Raw genomic sequence first — 27,959 nt, 5'->3', positions numbered from 1 at the left:
ATTTGGCCCTGTTTTGATGGCAATTAATACATTGAAAAACATAAAGAACAAAATAGCATTTATTTACTTTTCCTAGGAGTTCCAGGTCTCTTTTGTCTTTAGAAAACAAGATTAATATCTATCACATACACAAAGTAGAATGTGCAGATGAAAAATAGTTTTGTCTCTCTTTCCAGTACATATAATATAGTATTTAGACAGTTCAGAAAAATAAAAGCCTCTCCGTCCCTTTATGAAATAAACCCCCAGAGAGTTATTCTCATCCAGGAAAAAGGGAGCTCAGGCCACAAAGACCTGCTTCCCAACAGTCCAAGTGTCTGTGAGTCGAACAGGCCTGTATGCTTACTTCACACTAATAGTGGACAGTTTTTACACAAATATACGCATAGCGCAAAATTTCCCAACACGTTATTGAATATAGTAATACAACACATAACAGTTCCCACGTAACATTTCAAAGAGAAAAACAAGTGAAAAGACTTATTACAGCATCTGACACAGCAGATGTTCAAATTCACTAACTTGAAAAGCAAAATGAGGCAAATATGTCTTAACAGTTTTGAGCCACAATGGTTTCAACTCCATCTCAAGTTTGGTACTTGGGTTTGTTACAATAAGAAATATTGATAACTCTTACAATGGCAACTTTTACATTAGTGGCAAGAAATGCTGGTATTTGGAAATAATTTAGAGACACTCCTTCACAAAGGAAACACTGTGCCTATGGTCAAATCAATGAATCAATAAATGGCTTTTTTTATGTAACATGTGTCTTCATTTGCATAAAGGTTTCAGTAACTAGAACAATTACTTCATGCTGGTCACCACAATTTTTTTGCACAATTAAAACTTGCACAAATAACATTTTTGCACAATTCTGATAAGGAAACTGGGATCAGTTTAATATTATTTTCATTAAAAAGAGCTTTTCTTGTTATAAGCACAATATTACTGATGTCCACATGAAAATATTATTCTGGGAGGACTTTTCTGTTTTAAGAACAAAGTAAGGGATGCCACTGGATGAGCACATAACCAGGAATCCAACTTTAAGGCTTATTTTAATGTGGTATTAGGATACCCAAACAGTCTTTGTAGGTCCAGAGACGTGCAGCATTAATTTTATTATCTGAAAAGAGGCAGCTATTTTATCAACATGACAAAAGCTCATTAGAATTACAATATTAAACCTCTTTTTCTTCTCAGACAACAGCACAAATGTCTTAATTCAGAGCATAACTGACCATAACACTATTCTAATGTCTTTCAAAATATATTTATGTATAATACATTTTCGATCATATCTATATTCTATTTTTTTTTCGAAAACAGAAAAGGTTTTAAATACATATGGCTTGCTATTTTTATCTTTTGTAAGCTTTTGAACTTTTTAAGGGTACTTGCTTTGTAAACATCCCTTGTTTGGGTATAAATTAAGTCATCACTATCTAATAGTTGAATTCAGGGAATTGTGCACAGTATATTGATCTGTTCTGATGTACAGTAAAGGTAACAGCAGCAGCAGCATCATAACGGGAAAGGAGTCATCTAGCTCAAAGACATCAGCTGTTAAAACGCATTCGCAGTGCATTACAGAGCATTGAAATGAATCAGACATTCTGAGGCACAAGCAGTCCAATCCACTTCCCGGAAATCCGGACAAGTTTAAGAGAAAAAGTGACAGATGGCTGAAAGCAGACATTATATTTCAGTACTGCAGACTTGCCACACCACGTTGAAGATTATGAATGGGGAAAAGTATTACTCGCAAATCACTAAATTCAAATCAGTGAGCTATTTGATATTGCAGGCTTAGTTATTATTTTGCCTAATATATATTACAAAGGAACCACAAGTAACTTACCTATGAAAATCAATTTGTGTAATTCGATCCAACCTAACCCAAAACAGATACTAGGGTCTGGCCGCTCTGTGGATTTAAAGGGATAGTACACCCAAAAACAAAAATTCTGTCATCATTTACTCACGCATATGCATTTCAAACCCATGTGACTTTCTTCTGTGGGAAATAAAAGGAGACGTTAGGCACAACATTAGTCTCATTCACTTTCATTGTATTGGTGACTAAGGGTAACACTCTGCCTAATTTCTCCTTTAGTGTTCAATGGGATGAAAAAAGCCACATGGCTTTTGGATCGACATGAGGGTGAGTAAATGTTGACAATTTAAATTTTGGGGCAAACTATTCCTATAAAAGGAATGTTCAGTGTTCAATACAAGTTAAGCTTAATTGTACTGTTGATTATCACAGAAAATTATTTTAACTCGTCCCTTGCTTATTTAAACCAAATTATAATAATTGTGGTTATAGGAGTGGAAATGAATTGGGAAAAGTCCATAAACGTTACAAACCGAAAATGAAAGGCTTATAACTTGACCAAACCAAACCAAAAAAACAAGGAGGGCGTTTGGTATCATTGTAAAGAAAACTTTTCACATTTTTTAATAATATAGATTATGATAAATTCTGAGACTCTCAGCCTAAGAAACTGCTGAAATGTACTTTTCTTCTTATTTGACATTATAAATTTCTGGGTATAAATAAGGTAGCTCAGAAAAACTGCTTTTGTTTTGTTCCCAATCATGTCAACTGTATTTAAGAAAAAATGTGTGTTGATGCAACAAAGCAGTCAAAAGTTATAGCACTAAGTTATAAGCGAAAATGCAGCATATATGCAACACCAACATAATTAAAGACATATACTTAGCTATTACTCACTATATTTTGTATACTAATAGGCTGGTTATATTCTACTCGAGAACTTTCCAACAACATATGACACATGGCTATTTGATCAGTTTGATGCTTTTACTGATTGCAATAATATGCATAGTGCAAAATGATTAATAAATTATCAAAACGGAACACTTCTGATTTATCTGCAAATTTCAAAGCACTTGTTCAGTTTTGGTGATAATGCCTGCATGCATTGGAAAGTACAGCTTCTAATCTTTCAAACGATACCTATTTTGTTTGGGTCAAGACTGTAGTTATCAATATTTTGACCATTTTTTTTTTTTCTAGCTTAAAGGATTAACATGATTTTAGTGTAATAAAATCACTTACAAGGTTTACCGGCATTGTGTTGTTATAGCGACGAAGATGTAATATTGGATTTAACTTTACATTGATAAGACTAGTAAGCGATTTTATCACACTAAAATCATGTTAAAATGTATAATGTTTATGTCTTGTGGCTATATTTTTGAAACAGTGTGTATTTTAATGTTTATGGATTGACCCAATTAACTTCCATTGTAAACAACTTACTGAAACTGCCATTTTTATCAGAGCCCACCAAGATATGCGGTGAACAATCAGTGATCTACATACTGATTCTTCAAAACTCTTCTCAAGAGCTTTACCTAAAGCAAACAGTCATCAACTGAGATTAGTTCAGTTTGAATTGGTTTAAAATGTAACAAATCAGTCATGGGGTGCGTCATGCTTAAGAAATACGTACTTGCACCCTAAGAAGAGCAAAAAACACAATCTAAGAACTTGAAGAGGAGGCACATGAGAGCGAAAGCTCCATACAATGAGCAAAACCTCCCAATTCATTACAATTACGCAGATATCAAACAAGAAGTCTCTTTAAAACAACTAAAGCACAGATATAAATAGTGTAAATGTTCCAAACGCAAAGACACTGATGGTTCAAATCTAAAATAAGGATGACAGTGTGAGCTAGGCAAAATCAGGCTGCATTGCGTGGAGGCAGTTACTGTCCATAAACAATACAGCTTTCTATAGAATTCTATATATAACCATCATGATTTCCCACCAGAAAACTTGAGCTTCACACACTTGGAAACTTCAAGCACAAAAATATATGCAAATAATTGTTGGCTTGCTTTGTCAGTAAAAAAAAGTCACAACATATTTGCGTGCCTGCCTCGACTTTCACTTTGACACATCGAGCTGTTGACAGCTTTGAAGTGACAACCGTACGTGTGATTTTAACACATCAGACAAACATAGCATAAGAGGCGGCCACAGTTAACACAAAATTACTAACAATATCAAAAGCAGCAGAAGCTACATACCGCTCATTCTGCCATAAATTATTTCAAATATTTACAAAGAGTATTACACATGTAGCTGGCGTGTCAGATGTATAAGCTATATATACAGTGTTAAAAGTGAGTGTTTTGGTAGCGTGAAGGTTATAGCCCTTTGATGCGGCAGGTTAAAAATAGAATGACAGCAAGATGGAGAGCGAGAGAGACTGAGAATGAAAAAAGAGATACATTTTGACAAATAGATAAAGATGCTGAGATGGTTTGTATATAAACAGCTGGTCTTTGGTCTCCTCCGGCGTTTTTGTGAAAACCACGAACGCGACACTTTTGAAACCTTCTTCTTTTTAGATGCTGCCAGAGAAAGGGCTCCTTTATAAAATGATTAAAAAAAACAAAAATCAAATCGGTCAAAACTTGGAATGGGTGCAAAGTGTATTTACAAGATGAAAGTTTTGAAATAAAAGAATGATGTCATAAGAAATAGATAATATCAATACATTCCAGATCTTGATATTTGAGCAATTATTCTGTATCTTTTCCTCCCCTGGTTCTGCCTCTTCAAATCCTGGGAATGGCCATGACATTCCTTGGGCATTTTCAATGCCTCTTCAGCAAAAGGACTCCTCTGTCCATGGAAAAACAATACAGAATGTATAAAACAACAGTGTTGCTTCTTGTACAAATTGAGTTTCTGTAATGCCAAAGAATGAACTAAACTTGTGATAACCCGTGCGAGTGAACGTCTTCTGTCAGACTTCAAAAGCATGCTTTCCATTTTCACAAAGTAAGGAAAAAGTTTTTGAGAAAGCAATGTGCCATCTGTAAAGTATGCCCTTATTCAATGAAAGATTACCTAGTCTGGTCCATAACTCACTATGCTATGGTGAAAAAATATATTTAAAAAATGAGACCACCAAAGTTCTCGATTCAAAACGTAATTCAGAAAAGTGCATCTCAAGATGCACTAGAATCATACTGTCTTGAGACAACAAAAATAAATAAATATATTATAAAATGAGAAATAAAAAGAGCAAATACTCCTATGAAATGCCACCAACAAGCCCAGAACCAGGCTGCTCCGTCAACCAATCACGAAGGACAGCTGAGAGTGCACTCCTCTTGCAGAGTCATCATTGGAGCAGACGCTCCGCCCAACATCAAGCAGAACTTGTTATGGAGTGTTCCATCTTTTCATTGCTGGTCCTCAGCACCTCACTGGCTGGGAAGGGAGCAAATAGCATCAATAGAATTTAAGGGAATTAATCCCATGTTATGGTTTCTGTGGTCCAGGGGAGAGAACGACAGGCGTGGACAGGCCGTCCACACTCAGTGCTGGGATCTGGATCTGATTGCTTCCGTTGGAAGGGAACTGTAAGAATAACCAAAAGTTAATAAACAGGACTGAAATTCTACTCAAACAAATAGTCTTTGTACTGCAAGTGTGGCATGCTGTTGATTACCACATACTTAAGTGTCTATAAACAAACAGGATGCGCATTTACAGTAAAACACTTCCAACGTAAGCTTGACAGGAAAACATGCAGCACTACAAATACATTAGACAAAGTGTATAACACTTAACATTACTTGTGTTAGCATAAGACTGGTGTGATGAAATCGCTTATCAATTTAAAAAAGGGTAAACCTGGTACTTTTTGCTTGAGTGTCTGTGCAAGGATACCAGAAAGGGACATAATCATTTAACCTATCCATTCACCATCAGTAACGTTGAACCAAAATTTCATCCACCCTCAAAAAGGAAAATGTAGACAACATTACAGCTCAAAAAACAAACAACCCAGAATGCTAAACAATATCAGGGTGATTCTCATGAAACCAGTCCAGAAAATTTCTTATTTATGTCATATTAAACCCCAAATCAATACAAAATCAATACTAAAAAAGAAATACAAATAATAATAAATAAATAAATTACTATTTGCATAAAGGAAATGATTGATTTGATGATTGGAGTAAAATAGGACCAGCACATTTTGCTATAATAAATATGCAAAACTAGTCAATCGTTTGACTATGAAGACAAGATATCACCCATGTTGAGTTGTTTAATTCACCTGTTCATGTAAACCTAACAACCTATGTGCATTCAAAACTCTGCACTGCGGTCACTGTCCACCAGAGGATGCTCACATGCTTTTCTGAGAAGCAGTCCAGCTAAACAAAACACAACAATCACAGAGACTCTTTGGTAAGATATCAGCTACCATAATGATCAGAAAGTTTGAAAAACAAAAAATGGAGCAATATATCAGATATTTGTAACTGTGTGTGTGGAGATGCATTTGAAGGTTATGAATGGTGTAGGCAGAGGGGAATATCTCAGTCATGTGATGAGCAGAGTGTGCGAGGAGACAGATGGTGCGCTGCTGCCATGCTGTGGATAGAAACTGTGTGGACAGGATGTCTCACCTGGAAGGAGAGCTTGGCAGGGCTGCGTGGAGCGATTGGACTGAGCGTGCTCCAGAAGTGAATGGTTGATGGGAGAGGACTCGGTGTCAACAGCACTGGAGTCTAAGAGAGAGTGTATGTAAAACATTTTACAAGGTCATTGTGTTGTATCTCTTTGTTCTTGGTTATCTGGTAACACAAGCACACATATTGGTCTGCTTTACCCATGGAAACCTTTGTTAAATCATATTGAGACTGTGTGAACAAGAGCTTGGTATAAACTGAAGCATCAGTTTATACCAAACAAACCATACTGTTACCTCACAAAAAAGAACAAAATACTTTTGATAATTATATGCAGAGATCTAGCTGTTAAGACTGTAGGATAATGCTGAAGCTCTTATGAGCCGAATGATGATAAGAGGGGTTGTATGGTGGTATGCCATCTCTTTGTGCCTTTTAGCATGCATCATTAACAATAACTTCTATAATAGCAGTATATTCAATGAAAGAAGTCAAAAGAGCCCATCCCAAGTCTCTATTACATTCTGGTCCCTATGTCAATGTGCATAAATGGGATTTATTCCCACCTATTTTTCATGCATTTGTAACTGTAATTGTTTAGAGAAGTAATAGCACGTCTCCTCAACAAGCCGTACAATTTGAGTAATTATTCAAGTTCATGGCACCAACAGTGTGGAATAAGTTACGTGCCAAAGTTTAATATTTAGTGTTAGGGGTTTGTTCAAATCCCTAAACCTAAGTATGAACCACACAAAGAGTGCAAATGATGAATGAATCAAAGGCCAGTGTAATAAGTTCTCCATATTTTAAATTTAAATTGTCTCATGACAAAGAAATTAAGCATCATCTCACCAGGGCATGTGAGGTGATGACTGTGGGTGTTAAGCTGTTAGTGGCACTGCCAGGGGCCAGCAGACTGTTCACCGCTGCATTGACTTTGTCCAGTGAGAGTCCAGGAGGCAGCAGCGTGGAAGAGGATGGCAGCTCCAGTACACGTGGCTTCTTTGATTTAGGAGGCTGAACTTCCTGTTGGTTTGCTGGGAGGGATATTGAAGCAGTGTTGGTGTCCTCTGAAAACAAAGTTTTTAACGGTGAGTTGAAATCAGCTGTAGAAGGTTTTCCCAAGGGGTTAAATGATGTAATAAACCACCTGAGGTAGGCTGAGCATTAGGGGTGTAATGGTTTATTGTGGCATGATACATCGCCGTTCAAAGATCGGATAATTTTAGTGTCTGTTCTATCCAATATGTGCGACGTCCTATGCCTACGTAATGCAGGCATACAAATGGAAATCGCTTCATTACACACAAGGAGCTCTTAAACACGATTGCACACTAGCAGCCACAGATGTTGAATGATGAGTTCAACTAAAACCAGGAGCGGGAAAGATGCGCCTTTTAGCGCGAGAGATTGAATGTCTGTTTTTATAAATAATTAATTACATTATTATAAGGGCTGTCAATCGATTGAAATTTTTAATTAAATTAATTACACGATATATTGATCAAGTTAATTGACTTTAATCATATATATCAATATTTACTTTGAAAAGCCCAAAATAAAGATCATTCCAAAACATTACATTTTTGTGGCAGACAAGTCAATAATTGAATAGAAATTACAATAAGCAGCTTTAGAAGTCATATATATAATATGTTGTCATATATTGTTTTTTATTGTCCATATAGCCGAACAGAAGCCTACTGACCTACAGTCCACAGCAATACATGTTCTGGATTGAAAGGCTTTTTAATGCAGATACAATGAGTACAACGGACTAACCAGGAAGTTCAGGCTTCTCTTTCACCTCTCCTTCCCAGACGGGCTGGGCTGCAGGCTCCACACAGGGTGACGGGGTGTCTACATGGATGGGGGCATCTGTAACTCCAGACACAGGTACTGTTGAGACTGGCTGAGCCTGGCACAAAAAAAGAGAGATACTGTCTTATAAGCTAAACTCGCTTATCATTTGTTTTACTATTCACTCAATGCACTTCTCCTGTGCCAGTATTCAAATAAACATGATTTTTCAGATTTATATATATATATATATTCATTTGTATGTCTTACACTGAATGATTCATAAATGACTGTGACACATCTGTTCACCTCAACATCTGATTTTTCATCCAGATTGACAATCTCCAGCAGGTCTTCCTCAGGTGGGAAGCTGGACTCTTTGGGCAGCCCTACAGAAGGTTTAATAACCACAAACACAGGCTGAGAGGGGTTGACCACACACTCTCCATGAGCCAGAGGAATGAGGGAAGTCAGAGAGCTGGGATCAGACAGGTAGATCTGTGGTGGGTCACCCAGACTCTGGCTCTTCTGTGCTTGAGCATTCTGTGGAATGGAGAGCTGAATTCAAAACAGAGTTTAAAATTATGACAGGACCAAATGCCTTCATAATAATAGTGTATAGTGTATTATTTTTAAATAATAGGGAATAAGTGTATATAATAGGGCTGGGTATTAATACGGATTTCATGATTCGATTCTGATTCACAAGCTCTCGATTCAGTTAGATTCTGATTTCAATTCGATATTGATTAATATGGGTATATTTCATATTAGATATCAAATAAATTATCTCCCAGCTAATGCTGTTAATTATACACTGGTGGCCAAAAGTTTGGAATAATGTACAGATTTTGCTCTTATGGAAAGAAATTGGTACTTTTATTCACCAAAGTGGCATTCAACTGATCACAATGTATAGACAGGACATCAATAACGTGAAAAATTGCTATTACAATTTTTTTTTTAAATTTCAGAACTTCTTCAGAGTTCTAATCAAAAAAATCCTCCACGTGCAGCAATGACAGCATTGCAGATCCTTGGCATTCTAGCTGTCAGTTTGTCCAGATACTCCGATGACATTTCACCCCACACTTCCTGTAGCACTTGCCATAGATGTGACTGTCTTGTCGGGCACTTCTCACGTACCTTACAGTCTAGCTGATCCCACAAAAGCTCAATAGGGTTAAGATCCATAACACTCTTTTCCAATTATCTGTTGTCCAATGTCTGTGTTTCTTTGCCCACTCTAACCTTTTCTTTTTGTTTTTCTGTTTCAAAAGTGGCATTTTCTTTGCAATTCTTCCCATAAGGCCTGCACCCCTGAGTCTTCTCTTTACTGTTGTACATGAAACTGGTGTTGAGCGGGTAGAATTCAATGAAGCTGTCAGCTGAGGACACGTGAGGCGTCTATTTCTCAAACTAGAGACTCTGATGTACTTATCCTCTTGTTTAGTTGTACATCTGACCTTCCACATCTCTTTCTGTCCTTGTTAGAGCCAGTTGTTCTTTGTCTTTGAAGACTGTAGTGTACACCTTTGTATGAAATCTTCAGTTTTTTGGCAATTTCAAGCATTGTATAGCCTTCATTCCTCAAACCAATGATTGACTGATGAGTTTCTAGAGAAAGCTGTTTCTTTTTTACCATTTTTGACCTAATATTGACCTTAAGACATGCCAGTCTATTGCATACTGTGGCAATTCAAAAACAAACACAAAGACAATGTTAAGCTTAATTTAACGAACCAAATAGCTTTCAGCTGTGTTTGATATAATGGTTTGATATAAGTGATTTTCTTGTACCAAATGATCAATTTAGCATGATTACTCAAGGATAAGGTGTTGGTGTGATGGCTGCTGGAAATGGGGCCTGTCTAGATTTGATCAAAAATGACTTTTTTTTTCAAATAGTAATGGTGCTGTTTTTTTACATCAGTAATGTCCTGACTATACTTTGTGATCAGTTGAATACCACTTTGGTGAATTAAATTACCAATTTCCTTCCGAAACAGCAAAATCTGTACATTATTCCAAACCTTTGGCCGCCAGTGTACATGGGACGTTCTAACTAGGTACATTACAAAAAATTTATTTTACAAATATTTCATTTGTTTTATCATTTGTCACAATTGAGCTTTTGTAAACGTACAAATCCAAGCTTTACATCAATAAATATGACATTATATTGCATATATTATATTTTGTTACGTGTTTATTGTTAAATGCATAATTTATACTATTTAGAAGTATTTACATTGATTCGTAGAACACATGGTAAAAATTGGTACTGTCATTTTAAGAAAACAACAGTTCTTTAAAGAGTGCCTGTAAAGAGCTCCTGTAAAGGAGCGCATATTAACAAGAGAGGACTCAGATGGCTTTTTTACCTCATCCGTGGTATTTGTGATTAGAATGAGATGTTTTTGTTGTTTTTGAATTGACTGTAATGAACAGAAAGGATATTAAAAGAGACATTATCCAATGACAAATGGATTGCGTGGATCTCGTCTTTGGAGACCCATTACACGGAATGAGTCAAATCAAACTTTAAGGCTGAAACATACTCTACGTAAGTACATGAACGCAGATGCGAGCATTGCCAAGACACGGTCCCGTTGAATATGCTTAATGTGCATTCTTGTGTTAGCGTGGCAGGAACAAACCTCAGTACTCAAGGGGGCAATAGAGTTACCTTCAAACATCCATGCCATTAAACTGTAAGTGTATTATTCAGGTAAGCTGCCTTACCTTTACCTAACTTGCTCAGCAATATTCTCTTCAAACTGTTGCCCCGCCATGACAGTGGTTGAAAATGGTATATATATATATAGGTATATAAGAATCCATATTGAGAACACAATGCATCGGAAAAACGCAATTTTTTACCCAGTCCTAGTATATAACTGTGTATAATAAACAACAGTTTTAACATGGATGTTGGGTAGCAAGCTGTTTAACTGGCTGGCATAATTTCCAGGAATCAGGGTGCATGCAGGGTTTTTATACAGTACTGTGCAAACGTTTTAGGCACTTAAGATGTTTCACAAAAACATTTGTCTTAAGATGGTTATTTATATCTTCAGCTTTAGTGTTTCAATAGCAAATATACATTTAAGACTCCCAAACATTCCTTTTGCCAATAGAATAAATTAGAATAGAAGAACAGGGAGCCCTGCAACAAATGGCATGGCCTCCACAGAGCCTCTTTTGAGACAGCCTAAATAGATAGAAGAACTATGGTGAATTCTCCAAGAAGCTTGGAACATTCACCTGTATCTGCCAACAACCAAGAAAAATTGTGTCCAGGTATACCTAGGTGAATTGGTGTTGTTTTGAAAGCAAAGGTGTGCACACCAAATATTAATTTAGCTTTTTTTTTTATGTTTACTGGACTTTGTATGTTGTTAATTGATACAATTAAACTATTTATAACTTTTGCACAGTACTGTATATCCACTGGAAAACAATGTCATGTCTACAAGGCGGCTACAATCAGCAATGAGTAAGAATTAGTTTATGGATTTGCCAAAGTTTGTGAAGTTCATGGCACTGAAAGTCAACATGAAAAAGTCTTCGCAGACCATTTTACCATTTTCAAGTAATACAGGATATTTAACGAGACAAAAATGTAGGGTGGGACTTGATTTTATCTATTGGCAATTGACTGGACTGAAACGTGGTCTCTATATGACAAGTGGTTGGTGGGGGAGGGGTCGGTTCAAAGGCGAAACTATTAAGACATTTTGATAAAAGATTACAAGGACAATCGTTTTCTTTGGAATAACATGCATCGATGAATCACTAACAGTAAGAACAGGAACACATATTAAGAAAGTAAATATGGTCGCTTTTGATTTTATGTTGACTTAAAGGTTTTTGTTTGAAGTCTGTTGTTCCATTATTTGAATAAGCTCCCAATTTGTTTAATGTCTATTACTGTGGTTTTATTTAAGATTTACACACCCTTAAACTTCACATAAAGAAGCAAACTGTGGTTGGCCATTTTACAAATTGGTCAAGCACTCCTGTCTGTGCACGTTAGTGTCGACAGAACAAGTTGCAAAGTGGACCAGACTTTTTTATAGTATGGCTCTGCAAGACTATACACTAGTCTTCACCATTAATAGCAGCATGTAAAGACTCCCTCTAGATGAGTGTTAATGATCATATTCATACCGTGGTTGCAGTGGTAGAGCTGGAGGGTGTCTGAGGGCTGAGGGCAGGTGTAGCACATGGAGACGGGTGGGTGACTATCACCTGCAGACTACTGCTTTCTACAGTCGACTGGGCCTGAACACTACCCTGCTGTCCTTCTGTCTGACAGACACGCACCTGCAACATACACATAACACACATAATAAAAGTGAATCAAATACACAGCAGCAACACACACTGTGTGCACTGACACACATGAGCTTTTGAAGGTGTTAACCCCAGTCAATCACGAATTTAACTACTGACCAACATCTTCTGAAACGATTCATCACAGAATTAAAATCAACAGCTCAGAGGCATAATGGATTATTTTAAATCAGTATTGACGCTGCAAATATAACTTCCATAATGTGACATTTCTGAGAGAAACAGAAAAAAAAATTCTTTAGAATATTGTGCATTGATAATTGTACTCAGAAAGATGTTTTTAAAACAATGTTCATTGTTGTAATTCTGTTTGGTGGTGCACAAATTACACACTTTGGCTTTAAAGGAATATTCCTGGTTCAATACAAGTTAAAGGTATAGTCCAAAAATTAATTCTTTCATTATTTACTCACTCTAATGCCATCCCCGATGTGTATGACTTTATTCTACTGAACACAAACAAAGATTTTTAGAAGAATATTTTAGCTCTGTAAAGAGAAACAGATAAATATTTAAGTCGTTTTTTACTATGAATCTCCACTTTCACTTCTTTTGTTTTTGGCGATTCGTATTCTTCGTGCATATCACCACCTACTGGGCAAAGAGGAGAATTTATGGCAAAAAAGGACTTAAATATTGATTTGTTTCTCACCCATCATATCGCTCCTTAATATATGGATTTAACTACTTTTATGGAGTTTTATGGATTAATTTTATGCTGCCTTTATGTACATTTTGGAGCTTCAACATTTTGGTACAGATTCACTAGCACTGTATGGACCTACAGAGCTGAGATATTTGTCTAAAAATCTTTGTTTGTGTTCAGCAGAAGAAAGACAGTCATACACATCTGGGATGGCATGAGGGTGAGTAAAGGATGAGAGAATTTTCATTTTTGGGTGAACTCTCCCTTTAAGCTCAGTTAAAAGCTAAAGGTGCTGTAAGTGGTTTTAGCCGTTCTGGAACTTCCACGACTGAGCCATTAAATTAGACACACCCCCTCTTTTCAAAACACTGCCTTCTAAAGATAGCGTTTACCAAACAATAAAGCAGTGAATCTTCTCACGGTTGTCAAACACAACAGTAGTAAAATAGCGCCCTCAGCTGACAACTATTTTGAATTTGAATATGACATTAAACCTGAATGTTCCGCTTCAACTACTATACTATGAGAATGTGCAAAATGATTGAAAGGCAGAAAGCATGAAGTCTTATGACTGGCTGATCAAAGAATGTGTCCGCAGCCCGTGGTCAGATTTTTTATTTGCTGTTTACACAGTTTAGTGCTGTCACAGAGATCAGTGAGATATCGCCGGACAGTTATTTTAGTGATATCATTCAGCAAGAAGGAACATTTTCTGCATAGCATTCCTTAAAAATCGCTTACAGCACCTTTAAGCATTTGTGGCATAATGCTGATTTCCACAACAAAAAACAAACCAAAAAAAAAAAAATCGCCCCTCGTTTATTAAAAAACAAAAAAGAACCAAAATCGTAGTTTCAGTAAGGCAGTTTTCAGTGACTTATAGCCACAAGACATAAACATAATACATGTTATCATGGTTTTTGTGTGATAAAATCACTTACTAACCTTAAGTGCAAATTAATATCCAATATTGCTACTGCACTGTCATGACAACGAAACCATGTAGCCCAGGTTTTGGATATAACTTTACTCTTATAAATTAAGCAATTTTATCACACTAAAATCATGTTATGTATAATGTTTACAATGTGTATTTTAGCGTTTATAGTCTGGCCCCATGCACTTGCATTTTAAGTGCCTTTCTGTAACCACTTTTTTTAATAAACAAGGGTCGATTTGAAATTATTTTTCACGGTAATAAACTTAATGCCACAAATGCTGTTGATAGAGCTCAACTTGTATTGAACCCGGAATATTTCTTGAACAGGTATGTCGTCTTAGTGTTAACATTTACTACATCCCACTTTTGAACACAGAGAAAAAAAGTCCTATTTCCTTCTCGACCAATGAAATTCTAAAATTGGCTGACCTCATGTACTGTCCGGTCCAGATGGGCAGCTTTGGGGCTGCCATCACTCAGTATGTGCTCTGTTTTGATGGGTTTGGATGTGGTTTTGCAAGGCATTTGCAGGGACTGGATAGTGAAGGTGGAGTACAGGCCAGACTTCATGTAATCGTTGCGGGAGCTGCGCTGCACTGAGCTGGGGGAGGAGCGCTGTACCTGCAGGTTCTTGCTCAGACATGTGGTGGTGGTGTTTGTGCCATCTACAGATTTGGTCTGGATGGACAGCTCCAATTTGTCCCCTGCAGTGGCCTTCTGGGCATCCTCAGTCCCTTTTAGCCCATCAGCAGAGTTGGGGTCGGGGAAGGTCACAAACTTGTAGACGAACTTCTGCCCACTAACCTTCTTGATAATATTCTGTGGGTTTATGAAAGCTTGATGAAAAGTGGCTAAGCAAAAATATGCTCTTGACATTAGACAGTAATACAAGTCCTTGTTTTACTCTCATTCTAATGTCAGTACTAAGACGATGAAATCAATTACTAATATAATACTGCTGAACACACCTTCATAAAACTAGACCAATATATCGCCCAGGCCCATATTCTGTCATTTGTTTTAGCCAACATTTCTGAGTCATAGGAAAACAGAGCATTACAAAGCTTCTTTTACAGTACACACCTTGTCGTAGTAGTAACGAAGTGCCCTGCTAAGTTTATCGTAGTTCATGTTGGTTTTATTCTTGCGCAGCCCCCAGAGTCTGGCCACCTCCTCAGCGTCCAGCAGCTTGAATTCCCCATCCCCAGACGTCCAGGAGATCAGGTGCTTCTGACTCTGATCATCCAGCAGGTGTAGCAGGAACTGCCATAATGTAATGGACGGATCCATCGCTGTAGGAGACAAAAAACGGTCAACTTATTAGGAACAAATATCTTACTCATTTGGTTTCCTCACACAAAGCTATTATGGCTTCAGAAGACTAGCACACTAGTCATACAGACTACATTTATGAATCTGTATGTTTTTTTTTTTGAGCTTAATAAGCTGCATCACAATTCACTTTCATACATGGAAAAGAGTGGCCATTACATTCCTCAGTTTCTTCTTTTGTGCTCCATGTAAGACAAAAAGTCATACAGGATTGTAACAACATGAGAGCAAGTGACCAAATGCTGACATAATTATTTTAATTTTGGGGTGTGCTGGTTCGAAAGATCTAATTTGAGTTTTTAAAGGCAACTATTGTGTGCAAACTAGGTAAAATTTTCCTTTAGGATCTGAGCAAGATACAAAACCTCAGGTTGCTACAAGCAATGGAAAATATCTTCTAAATGGCAAATAACTACATGTATGAATTATAATTTAATTTTATATATATATATAAAAAAAATTATTTTTACATTAAACTATTTTTAGTACCATTAGACAAACTAATAAAAACAAAAAACAAAAAAAACAAAAAAACAAATACAAAATGTTTTTTATATATCATATTTGATACATAAGGTTTTAAAGGTCATTATCCTCCTGAGGCCCAGCAATTCATTTTTGTGTAGGACATTTTTTTATTTAAGTTTTTCTTAGCCCATACAGTGGTAAATCTTGGCATATTATCAGAGGACTCCCTGAGCTTTTCAGAGATACCAAATATTTGAGTTTGGCCATGACAACTTCCTTAAATATGGATTGAAATGTATCACAGCTCAATTCAGCACATCAAATACAATATGAATAAAACATAATTCTTTCAATAAACAACTTTTATCATATGTGTTTTATGCACCAAACACTCTACTGACATTTTAAAAAGGGAAATTGTAAAACTTTTTTCGCTGGGTCTCAGGAACTTACGGTAAGATGACATCATAACAGCTTGTAATGTAAAATAATGAGATCTTTATAATGACAGAGCAGGCTGCATATATGAAAATACACAGAAATATTAGTTCACACTTTATATATTATAAAAAGTATGTCAAGAGTTTTCAAAGCTCTGTGATTATTATTATTATTTTTATTTTTTTTGTGGGCACGAATGTAATGGTGATTGAGAGATACCTCAAAAGTCTAGTGTATTTCAAAGGGGGGTTTTCAATAAAATAATAAACTAAATTTTAACCAAGCACAAGTTGCTTATTTTCAGCAAATACTCATTTTAAAATATCAGCAACAATATAATAATTATTGTCACTTTTACGTTATCAAAATCAGCAATATTTCACATAAAAAAGCAAGTGTATGCAATACAAAAGCGGACATTTTTGGAAAAACATCTAGTACATTGCATACAACAGGATTTTCGGCATAATGATGCACAGGATTTAGAAAACAGCGTATCAAATTTGGTACAGGCGGCGTTATGGGGGAAATTTATTGAGAGCTAAACGTTAAGGGCAGAGGTTGTATTATTTTGCTGAAAATATACCTAGGTTTAGTTGTCACTAGGACAGGGCGATATGTTTACAAAAATCATATTATTTTTCAGCCTATTGACAATATTCAATAAATATTTAGATAATTATGTATAAGCTCTGGAATGGTTTAAACCTTTTTTTTTTTTACATCCATTGTAGACAAGTAGATTTAATATTATAAAGCCATTGAATAAAAAGAAATTTAAAAATAATGAAGACATAATGTTTCCAACAATTTTCCACTAAATGAACACAAGGGAGAATGAGATTTAACCATTTTCTTTGATATGCACTTTTATATTTATATTTTGATACAATGGTAGCTTAATAAGCATTATTTACCTTCATATATTTTTACTAACATTTTTCTGTGAATGAACAAAATGTGCAAAAATTACTTAACTTATTTTTTGGAACCAAGTTGATTATTATATAATACTAAATTATTACCGCGGGACCCAGTCAAGTTTATTATAATAATATAATACTGAATTATCATTATTATTTTGAGGATTATATTTGTTTTATATACAAGTAATATATTTTCTGTCCTATTTACTAGTATTTTTCTTTCACTATGCACGTGAACTGCCCTAAAAGCACTAAAACACAAGCCCATAAGCCCTGCATGCGCACACCTGTCACATGTGCATTTATCTGTCTTTAATTAAAGCCTTTTGCTGTTTAACATATGACCATATAAAATTTTTTTGTTATTTTGATTAATTGTGCAGCCCTGATGGATAGTGAAATTAGTCTCTGGTGCTCTTTATGAAACTTAATGGCCAAATTAAAAGCACATTAAAATCATCGCGAAATATTCACGAAATTGCTTGATTTTATATCGTTAGTGCTAGTTGAAACAGGATTTGTTTGTCTAAAACTGAAGTAATGTTGAAAAAGCCATAGAGATTTAACCATACCCAACAGCCTTTGAATCTCATTCTTAGTACAGTAAATGAAATCCTCTTTCTACAGACAGTCTTTAGTGCTGGATGGCTTAAAAAAAAAAGAGGAGGAACATTTTCACACGTGCAGCGAAATCTAGGGAAAACAGGGAAGAATAAATGGTGCTATAGTCAGCAGAGGACGTCTATCACAAGTTCAGGCAGAACATGTTGAGAATGCAAATTAATGCTAATTACCATTCTCCCCCCCTTCATTTATGTATCTCATAAGCAACACCTTAGTAACTATCACCATGGTAAAAACGTTTAAGCAACAGCTTCTAAGGAATAAAAATACCCTACCCCCACTTTTTAAGCACACTGAACCAAAGAAATTGCAGGGAATTGCTGATGACAATAAAAGGTCATTTTTTCCAATTCAAGTAACCTGCGCATACAATCTCTTTAATTAATATCACCATTAAAATGAGCTGAAAGTAAATTAATTAACAGTAAATAGTCTTCAATAAATGGTGTCACCAAAAGAAAATACTTTTGGGCCACTTCTAAACTAAACACTTACTGTTTTTAAATGTCATATTCTCCTGTTAGCCCATTATTAACACTCACTCATTAAATCAACATCTCACAGCTGAAATTTCTGTAACATTTCCATTACAGTTTCCATGTGTAATTGTTTATTAAAGTTCAAATAATACAGAAGTAGATCATGTAAATAACTACAAACTCTGAGACTGGCATTTCTCTGTGCAGTCAGCGCCTCTTCTATGAGTTGCAAGAATGTCCCAATCTAAGGGGGAGAGACTGAAACTGCACCCGGCTGATGCGCACTCTGGCGCGGGGACGCTCATCCCTCGAGCATGCATGCTTAATGCAACTAGATTATAACATGATGGCTCGTGACTTATTGAATCATAATAAATGTCACTGTGCATTTCTTATCGTGAAGAAAATTGGCAATACGCAGCTTTATTAATAAGAGAGAGTTTTTTTGTGAGTTAAAGATGGATTGAAGTGAACAGAAAGGTGAAAGAGGGTAGTCTTCGCCCCATTATACACTGCAACAAAATAAGTTTTTGATTTGTTTTTGTTTTGGCTTGTTTTCAATATAAATATCTAAAACTCCTTTAAAACAATGTACATTTACTTTAGCAGCTATACTGCAGAAGAAAAAATTGTTATCTGAGAATGTTGACTATAATGTTAAAAATACAAATATTTTAAAATATCTAAAAATCCTTTAAAAAAGATGCATTCATCTAAGAAGCAGCATATAAGATATTTAGACTTGCTTTTAGAGAATAGATCTTGAATAGAAGTGTATTTTGTCGGCACTCGCAGAAGTATGAACAAGTGAAAAAATACACTTATATACAAAATACACGTATTATTCAAGATACATTCTCCGAAAGCGATTCTTAACATCTTATATGTTGCTTCTCAAGTAAATGTATCTTGTTTTAAGGATTTTTAGACAATTTTAAATGGAAAACAAGACAAAAACACTTGATAACAATATGATTTTTTGCAGTGAATTTCTTTAATGAATTAAACGTGATAAAAAGTATTTTTCCTTTAGTTCAGTGAATGTCATTTAGAGGTATTTTTAAAAGATGATTTTGTCCTCTTTATTGTTAGTAAGCACATTTAATAGAACCATTTAAATCGGGGCACAAGCTGAACAATCGGTTAAGAGCTAATGATTAATCGTTGCAACAATCGCCCGAATAGTCGAATAATCGTTCTAATAATTGTTCGATTAATCAATTATCAAAATAATCGTTAGTTGCAGCCCTACTCCATATCTAAACCTAATCATAGAGTCTGTATGGATGATTTGAAGCATAAAGAGTATGTTCTGTTTGATGGAATAAGTAATTGTTACATTTTAGAAGGAGACGAGGGAGAGTCACCTGATTGGCAGTTGCAAAAGTCGTAAGAATTAGTACGACTGAACTCGTACGACTTCATACGATTTAGCCAACTTGTAGCCAACTCATACGAATCTGTACGATTTCTCTGTGAGAGTGTGTTGGTATGTTGAAAAACTGCCAGTGGCCAGTGTTTCAGCAATTACATGCTGAACCTGTATAAGACAGGATGCTGAACACTACACATCTAGAGCACCATTAAAAATGTTGGCTTCTGAATAGAACACAAAGGAGAAATCACCAGAGGGCTACCAGAAAAAAAATTAAAAATATTCGCTAAAGTGCAGCCAGAACCAAAAGACCAGATGTACATTTGTCTAATTTACACTTCGATTATTCCCTAATTTTCCTTGCAGTGTTACATTCTAGCTGAAGAGCTATAGCATGACTAATCAAGGGACTAACAAAGCACAGCTTGCCTTGGTCTAATGCCTCATAAATCACAGGCTGTACATCTGAGAAAGGCAAACAAAGACAGGCACTGAACAAGGAACAACACAAAATCTGTTTTCTCCCCGTCAGACCTTATTGCCTGAAGACTGTTTGGGGACCTCTATGCTCAATAGTCAATTATGTTGAGTTCTCAGGCTTCACGGCCTACGATGACTTATAGTACATGAATGAATTGCCTTCCCACAAGAATAGAGAGCCAGACAGGGCTGGGATGTGAGGAGAATTAATTCAAAGGTAAAATACCACATAAATCCCTAATAAACACCTCCACATCCAGGCCATCCATTTGTAATATGCAAATTACAGCTTGTAAGTAGTGCTCTCAATAGTTCCTAATGTAGGGGTCGGCAACCTTTTTGACATGGAGTGATATTTTTCATTTTCCTGGTCAATGGCTGTGTGTTTTCCTTATTACATCACGTGTTGTTCTGAAAGCAAAACGAAACAAATGAAACACGGAATGTAGGCTGTCATCCGCGCAGACTGACCAAAGCAAAGCTGGCGCGTTTACTAGCGCAATTAACCGAAAGTGAAGCGCTGCTGGCTCGTGATGCGTGAATGGCTTGCATGCGCTGCACGAGTCTGTTGGGTATACTGCAGTCTCGCCACATTTTAACTTTTTGTTTAGCCTCCCATTCAGCTCATGAAAACATGCTGCGTGATCATGAGGATTACATCAAGATGTAGACTGTAATACAGGCGTGGAATTTCATATGAATAAAATAGTCTACGCCTCTCTCGCCGTTGCTAGGGTGCAATGCTGGCACGCGTGCCATAGGTTGCCGACCCCTGTCCTAATGGTTAATCAACAAGGTGCCCACCCTGTCTCTTCAGGTTGGCTGCTGTCTGCTGGTTAATCTCGGTGGTTTGGTTTGGTTTCATTTACACACACAAATAAAAAGACAGCTCAAGGGGAACAAATGCTGACAAAGGCATTGCAGATACTGCAGTGGGCAAGTTTTTTCAATCACATCTTCAATATTCAATTATGATCACTGCTAATGATGTAAATTATTACCTTATCATAACAGTGAAAACAGTGATTTAAAATAAGTTTTATTTTTATTTTCTAGTAACGCTAAAGACCTCAGAGAAAACATATAGGCTAGGACTTGTACTTTTGATTGTACAAAAGGTATTAAAAAATAAAGGAACAAACCAGTGGCATTGACTAGTGTATCTGAAGTGTTAAAGGGATTACAATTCTTTCATAATTTTGTCATACTCATGTCGTTGCAAACCCAGATACACTATATTGCCAAAAGTATTCGCTCACCCATCCAAATAATTGAATTCAGGTGTTCCAATCACTTCCATGGCCACAGGTGTATAAAATGAAGCACCTAGGCATGCAGACTGCTTCTACAAACATTTGTAAAAGAATGGGCCGCTCTCAGGAGCTCAGTGAATTCCAGCGTGGTACTGTGATAGGATGCCACCTGTGCAACAAGTCCAGTTGTGAAATTTCCTCACTACTAAATATTCCACAGTCAACTGTCAGTGGTATTATAACAAAGTGGAAGCGATTGGGAATGACAGCAACTCCAAGGTCACGTAAAATGACAGAGCGGGGTCAGCGGATGCTGAGGCGCATAGTGCGCAGAGGTCGCCAACTTTCTGCAGAGTCAATCGCTACAGACCTCCAAAGTTCATGTGGCCTTCAGATTAGCTCAAGAACAGTGTGTAGAGAGCTTCATGGAATGGGTTTCCATGGCCGAGCAGCTGCATCCAAGCCATACATCACCAAGTGCAATGCAAAGCGTCGGATGCAGTGGTGTAAAGCACGCCGCCACTGGACTCTAGAGCAGTGGAGACGCGTTCTCTGGAGTGACGAATCACGCTTCTCCATCTGGCAATCTGATGGACGAGTCTGGGTTTGGCGGTTGCCAGGAGAACGGTACTTGTCTGACTGCATTGTGCCAACTGTGAAGTTTGGTGGAGGGGGATTATGGTGTGGGGTTGTTTTTCAGGAGCTGGGCTTGGCCCCTTAGTTCCAGTGAAAGGAACTCTGAATGCTTCAGCATACCAAGAGATTTTGGACAATTCCATGCTCCCAACATTGTGGGAACAGTTTGGGGATGGCCCCTTCCTGTTCCAACATGACTGTGCACCAGTGCACAAAGCAAGGTCCATAAAGACATGGATGAGCGAGTTTGGTGTGGAAGAACTTGACTGGCCTGCACAGAGTCCTGACCTCAACCCGATAGAGCACCTTTGGGATGAATTAGAGCGAAGACTGCGAGCCAGGCCTTCTCGTCCAACATCAGTGTCTGACCTCACAAATGCGTTTCTGGAAGAATGGTCAAAAATTCCCATAAACACACTCCTAAACCTTGTGGAAAGCCTTCCCAGAAGAGTTGAAGCTGTTATAGCTGCAAAGGGTGGGCCGACGTCATATTAAACCCTATGGATTAAGAATGGGATGTCACTTAAGTTCATATGCGTCTGAAGGCAGATGAGCGAATACTTTTGGCAATATAGTGTATGTCTTTCTTTCTTTCTTAAGCCCCGTTCACACCGCCAGCGACATTGTCGCTAGACTCTGCGATCTGTGTCGCTGGAGGGCGTTCCTACTGCTGTTGCTGTAACTTTATTGGTGGACTGCATGTCTGGCCATTGTAGCTTTGGAAATTCTGCCGGTAAAACTAAGATATCATTCTAATATGACAAGGAGTCAGTTCTCATGCCTCTAAAAATGAACATTTTACAGGGGAGAGTGCTTTTATATAACCTGAAGTAGTGCTCAATGCATCATATCATGAACAAGTCAAACAATCTATCAATGTATGAATCAAACTCAAACTTGAATGTAGACACGATTTTCCACACATCATTTTTATTAGGCTATATCCATATATGTAGGTACAGACAAAAGATATATAACAGTGAAACCTTTTAACTTCTCCATCTTGCCTGCACTCGACTCCAGTATCTCGCACAATCACTGGAGACGGATGGCGTGAGCTCCACTGTCTTCACTTTCATTGATAGTTGCTCTCCGAATGTCACACATCATTTGCATAAAGTTACAATTTTCTCAACTTTGTCTTGTCGTTGCCAGGCGACCTCTGTCGCCAACGGTCACTGCAGCTCGTGTCACCGGAAGTCTGGAGTGTGAACGGGGCTTTATGCAGAACACAAAAGAATTTGTTTTTATTAATATCCAGGTCTGTCTTTTAAAATACAATGGCAGCAGATAGTTACTCACTTTAAAGTTAAATAAATGGCAAAAAAGTGTCACAAACGGGGTCCGAAATGAATTTGTTTTTTCTCTTTGGCTGGTGAATTTTGTGGTCAAATTGGACAGATAAACTATTCCATTTAGTCAAAGGATATAAAAATGTTTTAGAGCCAACTATAGAGGAAATATTGTAGTGTTTGATGCTCCACAACTCAATTCTGAAGTCATGTATACCTTATTCATAGTAAGGCCATCTTTGATTTTTGACGTGAATGCAAACGAGGCTGTGAAGGATAGACTTACAATGACAATTTAATCAAATTCAAATCTTGATATGGACAAGTGTGATCACTAAACAGTGGAAGGATGTAATATAATTAAATAATATGCAGTCTACACGCACTGCATGCTTCAGAATGAACGAGACGTGCTGCTGTTCCGTCACACACACACACACAGACAGATCGCACGTGATGCACATTAATGTGGTGTGTTTAAGTGTATGAGTGGCTGTGAACACTCACACAAACTCTGCTGCTCTGAGATCTCAGCTCGTGTATTTCAGCATTTCATTTAGAATGCGGACCTTATTAAGAAAAACAACCCACTGGAGTCACTCAAAGGTCCATCAAAATAAATGTTAATAAAAGACCCTGTCTACACCAGGCACGTCCGTTGACGCGACGCAACGGCTTGAGGCTACACCGAACCCATCAACATGAACGTTCTAAACCATTTATTTGTGTTGTTGTCAGTAGTAGCGACAGTACATGCAGCACAAAATGGAACGGGACACCCCTTTAAGGCCCAAACATACTCTACATAAGCACGTGAACGCAGACGCATCTTGCTACACAAGCTTGATTTCACGCGTTGTTGCGTTGTGAAATGTGACAAGAGCGCAATTCATAACCTAACGCAAGTACGCGCATGTATTCTCAGCGTTGCCGCAAGGGGCGCTACAGTGGATTTTCAACAACTGTCATGGTGGAGCAGCAATTTGCGGAGAGTCTTGCCGAACAAGTTAATTATCCAGACATATTTTTTAGTCGTCATTTTAGCAAATACAAAAGCACACTCCTCAACCGTCAACATGTTGACTCCACCACATCCGGTTTCGTGGCGCCTAAAAAACTCTTTCGCCCCCTTGAGGTCCAAGGTTTGTAACCGGCAGAGCAACGCAAGAGCACATGTAATGTATGTACAACGGGACCACGCATTGGCCATGTGTTGGCGAAGCACTCACATCTGCATTTGCGTACTAGCGTTACATATGTTTGGGCCTTTACTGTCAGCGCGATGCGCCACAACAGACGCTTCCTGTGTAGACAGCATCATTTATTATACTAGGGTTCTATTGCTTTTGACGTGATGCGGCGCTCGCTTCCGGTGTAGACAGGGTGTAAGTGTTCACGTCCAACGGAAGTATTCTTTGGGCTTTATGACCCGGTCTTTTTATTGAATCAACAAAATGTATATTTTTATATCAGTCAGAGCTGACTGAATTAATTGACTACGAAATAAACCACATTACTGTGTTATGTGTACTTAAGGCTCTAGACAGGTAGTTTTGGTATTTTTACTTTTAATTTTTTTAAATTGTATCCCCTTTTCTCCCAATTTGGAATGCCCAATTCCCACAGGACAAGTCTCAGTTTCCTCCGCTTTTGAGACAGTCAATCAGCGCATCTTATCACGTGGCTCGTTGTGCATGACACCGTGGAGACTCACAGCACGTGGAGGCTCATGCTACTCTCCGCGATCCACGCACAACTTACCACGTGCCCCACTGAGAGCGAGAACCCCTAATCGTGACCACGAGGAGGTTACCCCGTGTGACTCTACCCTCCCTAGCAACCAGGCCAATTTGGTTGCTTAGGAGACCTGTCTGGAGTCACTCAGCACATCCTGGATTCAAACTCGCGACTCTAGGGGTGGTAGTCAGCGTCTTTACTCACTGAGCTACCCAGGCCCCCAACAACGTGTAGTTTAAAATACACATTTAGTTTTGCCATAATAAGTAAATAATCTGAAAAGAAATAAAATCTAAATGGACTTCCAGGCTAAAATAATACAATTCTTAAAAATTTATTTAAAAACACGTACAGTATTGTTTATTTGTCTCTCATGTCTGTCAAATCCACTTGTGAAATGCTTGTAAATGTATTCATCTACTAGGCTGAAAGGTTAATGATCGTAAAAGTAATCCATTCAGCTCATGCATCATTTTTCAAATCTTCTGGAATTCTCTTATCCAAAATACTTATTATCCAAGGTTTGGAACGACGTGAAGGTGAGTAAAATATGACAGAATTTTCATTTGTAAATCACACACTCCAAACCCAAATATATCGTGTGAAACAAATGCAAATCTAGTACACTTTCCAGATTGCACTGCTTCGGTGATTGATTAGAAGAAGTGCTGCTAAGGAATAACCATGAGACATGCAATATTATGATACATTGTAGCTGATTCTGAAACAAAAGCATGCGGAGACATAATGTCAGACATTTGGATTGCAAAACACACAGACACGCATGCCAACACGGTTTAGGTGCATCGGGTTTCCAACAGGTAGGAGTCATGTCAACCAACCCTAAATAAGCAGACCAAGGTGTGAATACCACTCATTTTCAGTTACTTCCTACTTAAGGTCAATCATATGGATCTGAACAAAATGTTCTGGCTTATTAAATATCATCCAGCTAATTTACAAACCAATAGTAAATGAACAGCAAGCTGTGAATGTATTTACGTTTATTTTACAAGCATAAATCAGCCCAAAACTCTGCATTCACTAATTACTAATACAATCACCTACATGGCCAAGCTCCTTCAACAGGAATGAACTTACCACTGATGAGCGAGTTGGACTCCATCTCTCCCAAAAACAAGATGTGTTCGCGAATATTTTACTCTTTGGCGATTAAATCACCCTGTGCTTCAGGGGTGTCAAAAGTCGATGATATAATTGCGTTTGGATGTTATGTAACACATGTACCTCTCCTTCCATGTTTTAGTTGACATTAGCGGCTAAGTCGATAGCTCGCGCGCTAGCTCAGCCTGCCTGCGCGTGCCTTCACTCTGGAACTTCCAATACAATGACGCTAACTTATGGTTAATTCCTGTGTGGTGAGCGGCCAGGGGGAGTAAATAAACCGAGCCCTCTGATCTCGTAGCCGTTGGTTCGTCCACTTCAGCGCGAGCGGGTGTCCAGGCAACGGACGGAAAGTCCTCGCGCTCTAAACAACCGCAGTGTTGACAGTATACAGAGCTTAAAATCACGGCAGAATTGTCCCTTTCTGAAAGTTTTTGACCTGCTTGGCGTCACCCACTCTTTGCTTCCTGTTTCCACAAGCGCCTTGACTACTTCTGTTACTCTTTCTTTTCTTTTTTTCACCTCTCTTTGGTCTGAGAGTCCCTGTGCGGTCGTGACGTCACCGCACAGGCATGACGTGAGTACAGGAAAATACATGAAAAGACTAACTTTTGTGGGGATTTTTTTAATTCTTTGTATTTTTTTTTTAATTTTTATAATGTGTGCTGCTTTTTTCCTTTGAAAAGAGAACCAAGGCCGAATGAAAATCTTTGCACAGAAAATGGGCCTAAATTAATTTGCGTAAATTATCACACAGACACACACACAATGACAAGCACAATCCACAGGTTGTTAGTGCAGGAATGTGTCCTAAAATGTTGCTTTCCATGCACACTGTATGTGGCATGATATGTAGCAGAGGCAAAATTATATCAGGCATACATAGTGCATCTTTAAAGGTACACTCAGTAATTTTTTTCCTCATTAAAAAGGTTTAACTCCTAAAGACATGAATTGTAATTTTGCAATATATGTAGGAAATAATGTCCACTCACATTAAAATGAAGACTCCAGTCATATCAGTAACCTTATAAAAGCTGTTTTATTCTACATGGAGAGGGTCCGCACATGGGGGCTGCCATGTTAAAATCACATGACCAGCTGAATACTACTCGCTTAATATTAGTAACTATCCTGTTATTTGACACTTTCACTCAATGATTAAATTAATCATGTCTGACTGTGAATACTACATTTCTACAATGGCATCTGAAACTGAAAACTATTGATTTTAAATGATGCTGCATCCAAGCCACTAGGTGTCAGTGTAAGTCCAAGATGACACAAAGAAAAAAGTTACTGAGTGCACCTTTAATGCCATAATATCGGAAGCATAAAAGCTCTGCAGACATTTTTTTTTTTTTTAACCTTTTGGGAAAGTAATGTACAATTAAGTTCCCTCTAAATCCTGAATTATTGAAGTTTAAAATTCAAATCTGTAATTTCAGTGCCAGTGCTGACAACGTAACATTATAATGATTGTATTGTGTGTCATTGTGCCCAAATGCGACAGTGAGCCTTTCTACAAAGAAAAATAATCTATTTCAGGGAGCAAGTCTAACACTGCTG

At 37.5% G+C, this 27,959-nt stretch overlaps 1 protein-coding gene across 5 annotated transcripts; it reads right to left on the bottom strand.

The window, feature by feature from the left end:
• Positions 1 to 41: 41 nt before the first annotated feature.
• LOC127415035 (ETS domain-containing protein Elk-1-like) lies at positions 42 to 27,124 on the bottom strand. Of its 5 annotated transcripts, none has more exons than XR_007892901.1 (10): positions 26,367 to 27,123; positions 15,306 to 15,514; positions 14,652 to 15,041; positions 12,451 to 12,606; positions 8,548 to 8,835; positions 8,260 to 8,395; positions 7,330 to 7,547; positions 6,475 to 6,576; positions 4,542 to 5,413; positions 42 to 4,413 (listed from the first exon to the last, which is right to left on the bottom strand). XR_007892901.1 is itself a non-coding variant. In XM_051653508.1 (10 exons), exons 1-9 carry the CDS (start codon positions 26,389 to 26,391, stop codon positions 6,142 to 6,144), a joined length of 1,602 nt encoding a protein of 533 aa, XP_051509468.1. In that variant the 5' UTR covers positions 26,392 to 27,124; the 3' UTR covers positions 42 to 5,413; positions 6,120 to 6,141. The 5 variants fall into 5 exon arrangements, 4 of the variants coding, with proteins under 4 accessions (XP_051509468.1, XP_051509466.1, XP_051509467.1 ...); XM_051653508.1 differs by adding an exon at positions 6,120 to 6,219 and having other exon boundaries at positions 42 to 5,413; positions 26,367 to 27,124; XM_051653506.1 differs by having other exon boundaries at positions 42 to 5,413.
• Positions 27,125 to 27,959: the final 835 nt, after the last annotated feature.

The sequence above is a fragment of the Myxocyprinus asiaticus genome, chromosome 24 (genome assembly GCF_019703515.2).
Source record: "Myxocyprinus asiaticus isolate MX2 ecotype Aquarium Trade chromosome 24, UBuf_Myxa_2, whole genome shotgun sequence".
NCBI classification, from domain to species: domain Eukaryota; kingdom Metazoa; phylum Chordata; class Actinopteri; order Cypriniformes; family Catostomidae; genus Myxocyprinus; species Myxocyprinus asiaticus.
The sequence above is the reverse complement of the archived record's forward strand: the minus strand, read 5'-3'. Positions and strand labels throughout refer to the sequence as shown.